The sequence below is a fragment of the Urocitellus parryii genome, chromosome 5 (assembly GCF_045843805.1).
Source record: "Urocitellus parryii isolate mUroPar1 chromosome 5, mUroPar1.hap1, whole genome shotgun sequence".
NCBI classification, from domain to species: Eukaryota; Metazoa; Chordata; class Mammalia; order Rodentia; family Sciuridae; genus Urocitellus; species Urocitellus parryii.
Window position 1 is genome coordinate 152167576 of NC_135535.1, and position 14599 is coordinate 152182174.

Sequence of the window (14599 nt, forward strand, 5' to 3'; positions counted from 1 at the left end):
AGGCATATGTTACAAAGTACAGTACACAAAGACTGTACATGACCTTCAGAGGGCTAGAGGCAATTAGAAAAGGCTGCCCTTTGGAAGTGAAGACATTTCATTCATATAAAGTGGTGGATAATATATAATATGTAATAATATATATAGTAAAATATTAATAGTTACATATTGGATCAAACATGCCATAACTGCCTATCATCTAGCTGTATGTCTTATTTGCCTCCCCCATAAAAGTTTCTTGAAGATAAGAACACCTTGACATGGTTTACAACTATTTCATGTCAAAGGCTTTGTTTATAATAGGCCTTAAATAATATTTATCAAATTTGTATATCACTTAAATTTTTCTTTTTATCATACAACTATAAATTGGTATAGCGTATCACATATTGATTATTGCTATTATACTATCACATTGGTTATAGCAAAATAAGTTACATAAGGATACAATTTTTTTAAAAAATATTTTTTTAATTAGAATGCCATTACTACTATTTTCCATGACTCTCATAACCTGATACTCCTCTGCATACTTAGGACCTGTATATTGTTCTCAATTTCTATAATGGAAATCAGGAAGGTCGTCTTATAGTTTAAAATGGGATCTTCATAAAGGTATTGTCTAAGAATGTAAAACATAAAAACTTGTTTTGTGGAAAAATGTTAAAGGAGGCCAGCTTTACTTTTGCCATCAGTGTATGTAAATGCATTCCTATTAAGTGGAGCATGGTCTTCTGATAGTAAATTTAGCCTATGGGTATGTTCATTTTGCAGTATTCACTCAGGCTTTAAATATCTTCTAATTCCTGGGGGAGAGTGAATAAGAACACCATCACATGACTGTCTGGATTTCTGAAATGCTAAGGCTTTAGAAAAGCCTTATGGATTTTGATTAATAATAGAGCAAGGACTGACTTGTTAAGTAGGATAATCTGATCTATGCACAATATAAACCAGAATGTAATTTTAGATACTATGGTCTTATGTCACAGATGACTCTATAATCTTCAAAAGAACTGGCCTAATTATAAGATATTTTTTCCCTTGGAAAATAAATTCCTTTTGATATTTGAATGATTTTTTTTTAAGATTCCATTTGAGGACTCTTATTTATAAATATTTTCTTTTAAGTAATTATATTTATCACATTCTCTAGTCATGAAAAATATAATGGGTAAAGTGCTCCAAAACTGAAACATGGCTGATATTCATTGTGACCGCATTCCAGAGACATTTATTACTGAATAATTTGGAAGAATGGAAATTATGTTCTTTCTTGTTAAGTTAACCACGTTTATTAATTTTTTAATAAATATTTTTGAGCCATGTACTGTACTGGGCATTAGGTATACTCTTGAGAAAGAAAACAAAGTAAAGTAAGCAAAGTAGAACATTGGACATTTTTATGTAGTTTTTCTGCTGACTTATTAGCATTTTTTTCCTTTAGGTATTGTATTGGCCTCCCACTCAGAATATATTTACTTCAAATTTTATGCATGTTCCTAACAAGCTCATTTATCTGATTTCTTGACCTATTAAAAATGGGGGGAGGGGAATTATTGTTGAAGTAATACGTACCAGTACAGAATGATAGCTAACAGATTCATGGTTTGCCAAAGGATCACATAATCTAAAATTCTATTCCTCTGGCTCTACTCCAGTCTGCCACATGAGAACACCAACCCTTGTTACCTTTTGGTTCTGAGAGTCCCCTGAGTATATTTCATCCAGAGTTTCTGCTAATGGTAGTCCTCTTCTTTACTTCCTCATCATTGTGGTTCCCATACCCATCACCACCAAGCAGGGCATAAGTGGTGCCCTACGTGGCCCCTAAGAACACTCTGACCAATGCCTACCTAATGCTAAAACCTTTGCTGTGGTGGTCTTGCCCTCTCAATTCTCACAGAGATTAGAGTGTGACCTCTCATATTGGGGGAGGCTAAGATACTGTGATCATATTATGCAACAATAATCCACTGAGAGACAAAATATAGAAATTTGTTTCTCTGTCACATAACAGTTCAGAATGAGTCAAGGAATTCATTTGAGCAAGGAATTTTCCTCATGCACTTGAGAGAATTCAGGCTCTGCCCACCTTCAGCACACAGTTTCCAGGGCTGCTGTGCTCTCTGCCAGCCCAGAAGAAGAGTATGTGCAAGAGACACACCCCTCTACTCAAAAGCTTATGCTCATATTCTTTTGCTGAGAACTAGTCACGTAGCCCCACCAACTTTCAAAGGGGGACTCAGAGGCACAGACTCTAACTGGGCCACTTCCCAGCCATACTCTGTCACTGTACCTTTTTATGGTCAGCAAGATATTGCCTCCATGCCTCTGTGTGTCATTTGTTGTTCTAGACTTCTCATTTAAGCCCTTGCTCTAACACTCCAAGCAGATGGGGCTGTCATTGGTCCCAGAGTCTGTTCCATCTCCTCCCCCGGCTACTCCCTTTCCCACCCATGCCCAGCCTTAACACTGCAAAGTGAAGGTCTTGGTCCTCAACCATGAGCCACATCTACCCTTCTCTCAACATAGCCCCTTCTCTCTTACTTTCCTTGTATCCCAGGGAAGATATTTCCTGCTTCTTCCTCATAAAGATGTTGCTAGTAACCTTTTTTTCCCAGTAACTTTAAAAGTAGATTATGATTTGTTAAAGTCACCTTTTAATTTACTGGCTTTTATTTGCTTATCATTTTAATTATTTCTGTTATATTTGGTTAGCCCTTTATACCCACAGGTTCCCCATCATTGAATTCAACCAGCCACAGATTAAAAAAAAATTTTTTTTAATTGTGTCTGTTCTGAACATGTACAGACTTACAGACTTTTTTCTCAATCTTTTGTCAATCTTCCCTTATACTAAATAATATAGTATAACAGCTATTTACATGATAGTCACATTGTGTTAAATAGTATAAGTAATCTAGAGTATTTAAGGTATATAAGAGGATTTGCATTGATAATATGCAAACACTGACTGTACCATTGAATGTAACAGAATTCAGCACCTGCAGATATTGAACATGAACCACCCCTACCTTGCATATTCAGAGGAATAGCTATACATCCATAAGATTTAATTGTTTTCCTACCAATTTTTACATTAATATTGTATTTTGTTATTGGTGCTTTCATTTGATCTAATGAATATTTTGTCTTCACATGTCTAATTATCATTTTGTGTGACTTGCTTTTTTTTTAAGTCTCTTTCTGTTATTTTCTTTGGGTAAAATCTTAAAACAGGGGGCTGAGTGGCCTTGAGGTATAGTTTAATATGATCCTTACCAAATCTATTAATGAAAGAGTGAAGCAATATATTTTCAAGGTTAATAACTTTCTTTGTCGTTGCTCCCATGAAAAACACGTTCATTGAATTACATTTAATTATTGTGAATGTTCAACAATATTTAAGTTTTGTATTTGTATTTCTGATGATAATGAAAAAAACCCTAAATTCAAGAGAGCAGGTTGTCAGAAAATTTGTTCATTAAAGACAAATTAAAACTTTTTGTTTATATGAAATTATAGTCTATACCCTAGGAAAATGTCCAAATGCCCTACCAATTGAATGTATAGTTTGTTGGTTTGTGGTTGTTTTGTTTAACTAAAAAGGCAATACCTTCTCTTTTTTTTTTTTTTTCCTTTTTTAAAAATGTTTATGTTACTAGGCTATGAGTGGTGGCAACTACCTGTATGTAATCCAAGTAACTCAAGGAGGCTGGGGTAGGAGGATCTCAAGATCAAGGCCAGCCTCAGCAACTTCCAGAGACCCTGCCTCAAAAAATAAGAAGGAGTAAAGGTGCTAGCTTAATGGCAGAGCACCTCTAGGTTCCAGCCCCAATATGACACACACCCACCAAACTGACTTTATTCAACAGTCTCACCAGGTTTTTCTGAACCCTCAAATTTATAAATAATTTTATTAGTAAGTTTTCCTCATAATATTAGGATCTTGACTCATACTGGGAGCTAGGACGTGTAAGAACAGCAGAACATTGATTTTTTTTATCACAGATACATGTTCTGTTTTTTAGAGGTAAATATTGTATATGTTAAAGAACTTACTTGTGAGTTTTAAATTAACTGATGACTACATTTGAAAACTGAAGCATGATACTTTTGAAAGCTTTGTGACATGTGAACAGTTAATTGTTCATTCAAGAATATCATCTAGTGACCACTATCTGTTTAGTTCTTTTTACCTCTATTCAATTCCATTAACAGGTAAATTGCAACTGGAATTACAAAAATGGAGTATTACTTATAGTTGTTATTCCTTTGGAGGATCACAACCATAATGATAGCTGTGAAATAATGAAAAAGAGCAACCTTGACTTAAATAATTTTATTTTTCTGAGGTTTGCAAACCTCATAGAAGAAGAGCCAAATTTAATTTAAATTTTTTGGAAAGGTAATAATGTTGATACTGAAATCCCTGTGCTGAGTATAGGAGAGGAAGAAGACCAGGAATTCCTAGATAATTCAGAAGATTGATCTCATGGCAGCCACTTGTTTAGAAAGATGCATTGCTGGGTATAGTGGTACATCCCTATAATCAGTCTCAGCTACTGGGGAGGCTGAGGTAGGAGAATTTGCAAGTTCAAGGCCAGCCTGGGCAGTTTATTGAGACCCTGTCTCAAGATATAAGTAAAAAGGGCTGGGGGTGGGAGTGTCAAGCTTCAAGGTGGACTCCGCCTTCTTCAGCCATTTCCTAAGTCCCTAACCAAAAGCAACTTATTTATTTTGGACCTCGGTAAAAAGAAGGGAGTTTACCATGTTATTTGTTTTCAGACTCTACCCCCAGGGAGCACTAGGGTTTCTTGGAAACTTCTCAAGAGTCTTAGTGTAGGTTGAGTTGGAGACCCAACTGGAAAAGTTTGATTACTTCCAAGGTCCCCATCCAGCTCTATAAAAGCACATTGTTCTGTTTGTATCCATTTTTTCTTTATTTATTTTTTGAGAAAAGGCTTATAGCAAATCAGGTTAAAGATAACTTTGTGAGTTAAAAGTACTTAGTATTTGGATTTGGAAGGCTAAGTGAATGAACTCAGAGGAGCACCACTTCCCTTTTTAAAAAGGGTGAGGGTGGGGTGGGAGGGAAGAAAAGGCAATGTCCACAGAGGCACTCAGAGGATTTCAGCTCTGGAAGAAAATCCTCATCTTGGACAAAAGCTTGGAACTGGTAGCTGTGAGAGATTTAAAAGAAGTCATGAAAAGTAAAAAGAACATTTTGTCTTTCTCTTTTATATTTTCAATAATCTCATAAATCAATTTCCTTGTACTTCAGATATAAATAATGTACCCTATTATTTGCTTTGGCCAACTTTTTAAGCTTTCAGAATTCTCTGTACATTAAAGCAAATTGGTATTGTTTATATTTCACAATCCAGTTGTTTCAGCAAGTATTCATGACTATTATTAATTGATTTGTCTACCTAAATAGAAAACTATAAAAACTACTTGAGTTATAGTCTGATACTGTCCATGAAATATGCAAACAAACATCTCTATAAGCTAAATATTTAGACCAATATTCTAACTGCTTATAAAGGTCTGATTTTATTTAGTTATTTAGTTAGTTAGTTATTACTTTCTCGTTGTTATTACTGATTAGGATGAGAACAAGAGGAAGTAATGGTTATTCTTGGACCCCACATTCTGCAATTCCTCTGTTTTCTCTCTATAAATGGTTTAATTGGTTAACCACTTCCAGAATCAGATAGCCATTGGATCCAAACCTTAAGCAAGTCATTTTGACTCTTTGCCATCATTGTCTTCTCTAAAATGGAAATAATTACATTTCCTGCTCCATAATGTTTCTGCAGGGTTAAATAAATTGAAATATGTGATATACTTAACAGACTCTAGCTCATGGTTGACATGGATATTGCATATCTACTATTATTAAGCTGAAATTAGTGAAACTTGAACCTTCATGGGAGATAAGAAAGTCTGCTAAGGTAGAGGAAAAGGTATCAATCTGGGGGAACATATTCTGGAACAATTAATCTGACAACAGTCTATGAAACAATTAGTACGAAGTGACAGCAGAGTGTCAGGGGGTTAAGATGCTCTAGGCCAGGCAAGAGATGAAAATGTCCTGAACTATCCTGTGGAATTGGATTGGGAGATAGATGCAAAGTCAGGCTTTTATTAGGGCAAGAGGAAGAAGACAATACCTTTAAACTCTCAAACTGAATGACTGGCATTATGGGTATTTCATTAATACAAGTACAATCCCAGGATTATTCTTTGATTTCTGAACATTTTCTGTATTTTGAGAAATAAGGAATGCAAAGTTTTAGAGACTAATGAATATTAAAGTTGGTCATATCACATTATACTGTAATATATGTAATAAGTAGCCAGTCATCTTCATCAAGAAATGTGTAGATAACATCTTTTAAAGAACTTTTCTTCAGTTAAGATAAACATTTCCTTTTTATCCAGTTATTTGATTTAGATTTCTATATTGTATCAGACCTTAGAGTTTTGTTATTCTTTGATTGTTGTATCCCAAGATTGTTGATATAATGATCTAAGGAACTCAAATATAAAATCTGTTTTTTGTGGGGAGGGGATATCAGGAATTGAACTCAGGAGCACTCGACTCCTGAGTCACATCCCCAGCCCTATTTTGTATTTTTTTAGAAACAGGATCTCACTAAGTTGCTTAGAGCCTCACCATTGCTGAGGCTGACTTTGAACTTGCAATCCTCCTGTCTCGGCTTCGTGAGCTGCTGGGATTACAGGTATGCGCCACTGCACTCGGCAACAAATCTGTTGAAAACTGGGCCATCTCCTTCTGCATTTGAACCCAACATACTATATCTCTAGAAATACACATATATTTATGTAGTATTTCTCAGTTGTGAATAATTTTAGTCCATTGTTTGATTAGTATATTTTTTATTTCCAGGTTCGATGGATGATGTACTGGATTGTTTTTGCCCTCTACACTGTGATTGAAACAATAGCAGATCAAACGGTTGCTTGGTGAGTTCTACTGTTGGGGACTACAGACTTATTTTCAGTGTCCTGAATTTTTGTCCTGCTCCTGCTGTTAACTAAGTGAATTTGATCAAGTTACTTCATATCCAACATCTCATTTTCTTCATCTGCTTTCTCCATGAAAACATTACTTTCCACTCCTCAAATAAAGGCAGATCATTCTGTTCCCAAGAATTCCAGTGAAATCAAGAAGCTTGGTCTGGTGGCAGCTGCTTGTTTAAAAAGATGCAGCTCAATAGTAGAGTGCTTGCCTAGTATGCACAAAGCCCCGGGTTCAACCCCCAGTACTGCCAAAAAAAAAAAAAAAAAATGTGTAGAAAAAGCTTAATGTGAGTATTGAAAGTCTGCACATTCCTCGGTTGCACTGTGGCAGACATGCTTTGTTGACTACACAGTAGTCACTCCTCACTGATACCTACCTGTCTGCCTGTAAATCAGAAGAACCCAGACTTGTTCAGTTTATCCTAGGTATTGGCTCCTTATGGACCATAAGACAGATTAGTTAACTCTAAGAGTGCTTAAAAAAAAAATTCACCCTAAAGTGCGTTAGAACAACAGACAAGTATTTCTTCCACATGCGGCCTGAGGGCAAATGGTTGGCTGGAGCTTTGCTGGCTCAGCTGAGTTTTAAGTGTCTTCTCATTTCAGGATCAAGGCTGAAGAAGCAGCTGTTCTCATGGTAGAAGGCAAAAGCTTAAAGCAAGAGGTTGAGGACCTTGGGGTGAGAAAGTCAAAGGGTATTGGAAGGTTCTGCTTGCATTTGACATATGTCACGTTCCCATTCTGTTGGCCAAAGCATGTCATTTGGCTAAACCCACAATCATTGGTTGGGGAAGTGTACTTAGTCTACAGGAAAGGTACTAGGAAATCATGGGGAAAAGGGCACAGATGTTAACTGGAATTCCCAGTCTACTATCTGGGAGTAATTCCATTTCCCCTTCAATTGCAAGTGAAATATTGCAGTTCTGGCAAGGTAGACTGGAGAGGAAGTTTTCTTGGAGTTCTGAGAAAGATCAAGAGGTGTGCATATGAGGTCTGCATTGTGCACTTGGAGCATATAAAGTGTCCTGATGTTTGGAGGTATGTCCTATACTTCTATGGCAACTTAGCTCCACAGACAGAGTGGGTATATGTTACTGCCAGGGCTGGATGGCAGAAGGGGCTGTTAATGCCCTCTCTTGACAGCTACGGTCAGTTTGACAGCTTGCCCATGCTTGCTTCAAAGGAAGAATATTGTACTCGAAGTTGTAACCTTCTGAGGGCATTAGTGCACTCTGGTTAACTCATTTGTCAATTCATCAATTTGTCAATTCATTTGTCATTCAGTGTGCCCCTGATCACACTACTTTCTACATGTAAAAACTTAACATAGAGAATAAACTTTTAAAAAGTATTTTTGTGTTTTCTACATTATAGTTACCTCCCATCCCCACTGGAAATATTTTCGGTTTTTTTTTCTTGTTAGGTTTCCTTTGTACTATGAACTGAAGATTGCTTTTGTCATATGGCTGCTCTCTCCCTATACCAAAGGAGCAAGTTTGATATATAGAAAATTCCTTCATCCACTTCTTTCTTCAAAGGAAAGGGTAAGATATATAAATTATTTCCACAAGTCATTTTTTAGAAATGTGTATCAACACATGACTTATGATATAAAATTAGTGAAACTGGTACATGGTAAAGAGAAAGTCCTAGTTTGGGGCTTCTTAACAATATTTATAGATAAAACTAACATATATGGTTATTTTGTTTTTGTTTTCCCAGGAGATTGATGATTATATTGTACAAGCAAAGGAACGGGGCTATGAGACCATGGTAAATTTTGGACGGCAAGGTCTAAACCTAGCAGCTACTGCAGCTGTCACTGCAGCGGTGAAGGTAATTTTTCATTTACCTTTTTAATCCAGTGCCCCACATTAAGTCAACAGATAAAGAAAGATGGCTTTTTATTTCATATGATTATAAAATTGTGGCAGAATTTTGCTTTGTGTTTGTTCTAATACTGGAAAGAACACATAGATAATTTTAAAGATAATTTAACATTGTGTTTCTGTTTGCTATTTTGAAATTCTTAGTTGATTCCTAAATGAGAGACAGTTAATTAAAAAAAATTGAAAATGTCATTTTGTCATAAGTTTCTCACTTTATAACCTTGAGACAGTTTGAATAAATCACCTTAAGTAAAGATGACCATTCTTCTTTCTCTGTCTTTGGTGTTCTCTTTCTCTCTCTCTCTCTCTCTCGATGGCAATATCTGGGTAGGATTTCTGGCTTACTTCTGCACCTCTACTTCAATCAATTTGAGGTAACTGATTATTCTAAATAAGGCATGAAAAAATTCTGTTCTTAAAACTTGAAATTTTACTTAGCCAATTACTAATGTCATTTGCTGTGTTTGCAAGCCAAGTTATCAAATGAATGCCTTCTGTGAAAATTTGCATTATGGCTTTTGGATTTTTTTTGCATGTAGTAATTGGTGTGGTTTATTTTAAATACTGTAGAGTAATTTATTTTAATATGTGGTATATGGAAAGAAAACAGGCTTTATATCCAGAAAGTGCTGCGTGTGACTTCCTAAGTAACCATAGATAATTTATCTAATTTCTATCTTCATAAGTTGGTTGTTGTATAGAATGGGGTAATGTACCTATCTGTGAGAGCATAAATAAAGGTAGAGTACTTTATTGCACAGTAGGATTCCAGTAAACATTGATATCATATGTCTATCTCACTTCAAGTTAAAATTTGAGTTTACTGCTAGTAAGTGAAATTGAGAGTAAATAGTGTTCTGCTTTCAAGTCAGGCTCCATTAGTTATCTTAAATGCAAACAACAATGCTGTGGAAAGAAATATTCCAGTTATGTGGTGATTTTTATATCATTGCAATGTGGAAGGGATGTAACAAGAGGGTGCTTTCACTTTTCAAAGGGATCTTTGACTCAAAAATTAATATAATCAACAGGATAAAAATTTCAAATTATATATATATATATAAAAAACAATAATCATTATTAAATTATTAATTATAGTATAGTGTATACTATAATGCAGTATTATTTTCAGGTTATTTAGCATTTAAGGGCTTTTTCTTTTATTAAGATAGATTAATAAATAATCATTAGAATAGGAAAAGTTTCAGCTTAAAGGACTATTTCCATTTTTAGAAGTTCAGTTGCTTTATATTTCTTATTTTATGAAAATGCAATCCTGATTTCCTTATCTGCTCAAAAAAAAAAAATCCAGGAAATCCCACATTCAACAACTAGGAATTTTAAAATGAGAAAACAGATACCTGTTTTAGTAATACCTGCTACTCAGAAGGCTGAAGCAGGAGGATCTCAAGTTTTGAGACAAGCATGGACAACTTGGTGAGGCCTGTCTAAAGATACAAAGTAAAAAAAGACAGGGGATGGGATGGGTTTGTGCCTCAGTGGTAGAGCACTTGCCTAGCATGGGTGAGGCACTGGGTTCAATCCCCAGTACCATATAAAAATAAACAAATAAATAAAGGTATTGTATCCATCTACAACTAAAAAAATATTAAAAACAAAGAAGACAGGGGATATAGCTCAGTGATAGAGCATCCTGGAGTTCCATCCCAGTACCACCAAAACAAAAACGATTCATATCTCATTCAAATGATCTAGAAGAATATTGACATTAAATTTCTAAATGGTGACATTGGAAACTTGAAAACAGAATGGTACCATCCATGATGCCTTCATGATATTCACCCTCAAGTTCTGTAATGGTCAAGTTCAAGGGGGCTGGGGATATAGCTCAGTTGGCAGAGTGCTTGTTCACATGCACAAGGCCCTGGCTTCAATCCCCAGCACCACATGCACACATACAAAATTGGCAAAATCTTACTGTATGTTAATTGTACATCAATAAAATTGACACAAAAATTGTTATAAATGAATATACATTTTTTAAAAAAGATCAGTCATATATGAGCTTCTAGTGATTTTTTTTTAATTCTACACATATAGAGACATAGAATTTACCTATAATCCTTTGTCAGGGCAGATATGAACTGTTAAAGACAGAATAATCCACAAAAAGCAAACCATGAAGTATGAAAAACAAATTAGCAGGTTAGCCAACACAGAAGGGAGATGACAAAACTCCCAGGAAGGAACTTTGAAGCAAGTCCAAAGAGCAAACAGCCAACATTGGATGTAATGGATGAAAGGTGCTGCTGGCAAGAGTATGGAGCTCAAAGAATCTTTTGGAAGAGTGTGGAGCTGAGAGAATCTAATGGGTTTAATACTGCTCAGGGATGTTACTCAAACACGTCAGAGTGTATGCTGCAACCACAGCACTTATTATATACAGACAGCTGGTATCTGTGCAACTGCACATCAGTCCTGAGCACCAGGAAAAGCATATTGAGGCAATGTAAAGAGGGAGAATGGAACAACTAAGCACCAACAAACGGGGGCATAATCATCAACTCAGAGGCAAAAACAAAAGTTACATAAGAAAGGAAATAGTAATAATGGAGCCTTACTTAGCCCACAGTGAATAGCATTTGCATTAATAAGAATAATGAGAATACAGACTAAGGATTTAACAAAAGTGATTTTGTTATATTGGGAGGATGAAGGAAGGAGAAAGGGAAGTGGAAAAGAACTAATCCTCATCTATCATAATGGGAAAACAAAGGGTTTGAAATGGCCAGGATGAAAGGAAGAAGGGAACTAAGAACTTGTTGCTGTTCATTTGTAATAAAACTTAACATTATTTGACCTTTCAAAATAAGTATGTATATTTATTTACATCCAAATGAAGATGCTTTCTGAATTTTTCATATTTAAAAGCATCATTTAACATGCTTCTATGGAGAAAAACTGAAAAATTTCAACCTGAAAATTTGTTTAGAAAACAGACATTTTCAGATATCATTTTGGTAAAGATAGAAGCGAATCCCATTTTTCCTACCCACTGTAACATGTAAGTTTAGTCTATAACCTGCTGTTCTGTGAGTCACCTTTGTACACACTGAGAACTTTTTGTGGGGTACTTATTTTATTTTGATTTACATTTACTGCTACTGAACCCTCTAAGTGGGGAATTAGCGACCTCTGTTGTATTATTTCATTCTTATTTCGCCCTCATTTGTTTTTTAAATATTTTTAGTTGTAGTTGGACACAATACCTTTGTTTTATTTATTAATTTTTATGTGGTGCTGAGGATCAAACCCAGTGCCTCACACATGCTAGGCAAGTACTCCACCACTGAGCCACAACCTCAGCCCATTCTCATTTGTTTTTTGTTTTGGTTTGGTTTGGGGATTATTTTATTATTATTATTATTATTTCATATTTTTTAGATATTGATAGACCTTTATTTTATTCATTTATTTACATGAATTTATTTACATGCAGTGCTGAGAATCAAACCCAGTATCTCACACATGCTAGGCAAGCATTCTACCACTGAGCCACAACCCCAGCCCCTCATTTGTTTTTATTTCATACTTTGCCTCCATAAATATTTAGCTTTCTATTTATCATTTATTTAATATCTGTTTACTTAACACCTACACCTACCACAAGCTAAATGCCAAGGATGTAGCAGTGAATAAGATAGATTTAGTCCTTTCCTTCACAATTTACTATCTACCTGTAGCTAATGTCTGTATTCACTAACTGAAAATTTTAAGGTATTATGTTCACGTACAACTAAAAAAAAATACCTTTCAGGCTGAAGATTTTTAGACTCTTGATGTGACTTTTGAAGAGCAGTAATACCCCTCACTACATTTTCCAGTTTGAACCACCTGAGCATGTTAAATATGAAAATATGAATCTAATCAGAACATTTATTACACCATAAAGCAATTTTCTGAAAATGTTACTCAGTTCTATGACCTCATTACCAGGCATCGGTTTGCAAGGTTAGCGTACAAGTTTATTTTGGCTGAGCAAAGCATAAATATATGAAGGACCTTTCAAGGATTTTGCTGAGGATGTTCAACATTCCATAGCTTTTCACATGAGAAATGCTTTTGTACAGATGAGCAACATTACTGACAGATGAAGGACAGATGAAGAAAAGTACTCTTGGTTATATTAACTATCTCTGGATTTCCTCTGACAGCCTCTTGGTGAATTCTTTAGTGGGCATAAAAAGTCAATTATCATAGAAATTAAAGCTTTATTGGCAAAATTGCTGAAATCTAATTGACTTAAATGTTCATGATTAGGTCAGAAATTCTGACATGTTGCTCTCTGTTTCAATGGCTGTTTGTGAAAGGATTTGAGAATATTCAGCTATTTAGGATCATCCTCTTAAAAGAGAATATTTGTCCAGACAATGGAAAAGAAAGGTCATACCATTTTCCCTACCTTCTAAGGAATCAGGTTGGTATAACAAACACTGAATTCTAGAGCAGTCAAGTTAGTATGTATTTTTTGTTGTTCTGATTTTGCCACCAAGTAACCTTAAGATTTTGAGCAAATCATTCGCATTAATTTCCCTAAGTATTAATTTTCTCACCTATAAAATAAACCCAACAACTGAAGCCCCTTACATCTCTAAAACACTTGTTTGCAGCTGGAGGCCATTTGTGCCCCACTACCACCAAGGGACACTTTAGGTTATGACACCTGAGAAGGGGCTGGGGCTGTTCCTTGTGTCTAGTGAGTAGATGTGAGGGATGCTAAGTACTGTCCTGCAGTCCTCCCCAGACCAAAATAGCAGTAGCGTGAAAGTTAAGAGACCCTGTGCTAAAAGTGTGATGAGTGAAAAAAAAAATTTTTAAAGGACATTTAAATATATATATATATAGGTACTTTTGGAGGTAGTTACAGATAATTTTTAATTCCATTTCAAAATTTGTCTTTGTTACAAACATGGTTCAATAAATACATGGCTTTAATCTTAAAAATGCTAAAATAAATTTTTACCTAATGCAGATGCAGTCAGTTCATCCTCATCAGATTAGTTGTTGAATATCCATGGGGAAAGAGGTTTTTCCTAAAAATTGGGAATTAACCTTATTTGCAAGTATAATGTAAGAATGTCAAGAATCAACAAGAAATAGGGCTGGCGATGTGGCTCAAGTGGTAGCGTGCTCGCCTGGCATGCGTGTAGCCGGGGTTCGATCCTCAGCACCACATACAAACAAAGATGTTGTGTCCGCCGAAAACTAAAAAATAAATATTAAAAAAAAAAGAATCAACAAGAAATAGAGCTGAATAGCTATACATTATCAAATGGGATAATAAGAATTATTCTGTAAAAGAATGTTTTATGCTTGTGAGAAAGCATTACAGATTATATATTTTTAGGTTCTTAATAAAAAAAATGTGAAGAGAATAAGGTAAAGGTTTTATACAATGGTGCTAATAAACACAATAAATTCTCCTTGCTTAACACAAAAAAAAATAGTGATTTTAACGTAATTTTTAACCAGCAAAAGAAGTAGTTAGACTAAGGCAAAATTAATTTGAGTATAAAGAAATTAGAAGTAGCAGAGTAGGGTGGCACACAACTGTAATCCCAATGACTCCTGAGTTCAATCCCCAGTACCAAAAAAGAAAAAGTTAGAATTGGTCATATACCCAGGGATCTTTTTGT

The 14599-nt window shown here is 35.2% G+C and overlaps 1 protein-coding gene across 1 annotated transcript in view; it reads left to right on the forward strand.

Moving 5' to 3' along the window:
* Reep3 (receptor accessory protein 3) overlaps nt 1-14599 on the forward strand; it is an 89156-nt gene that overhangs the window by 61295 nt on the left and 13262 nt on the right. The window contains exons 3-5 of the mRNA XM_026393721.2: nt 6920-6996; nt 8477-8597; nt 8776-8889. Coding sequence (XP_026249506.2) covers nt 6920-6996; nt 8477-8597; nt 8776-8889 — 312 coding nt within the window. The remainder of the gene's footprint in view (nt 1-6919; nt 6997-8476; nt 8598-8775; nt 8890-14599) is intronic.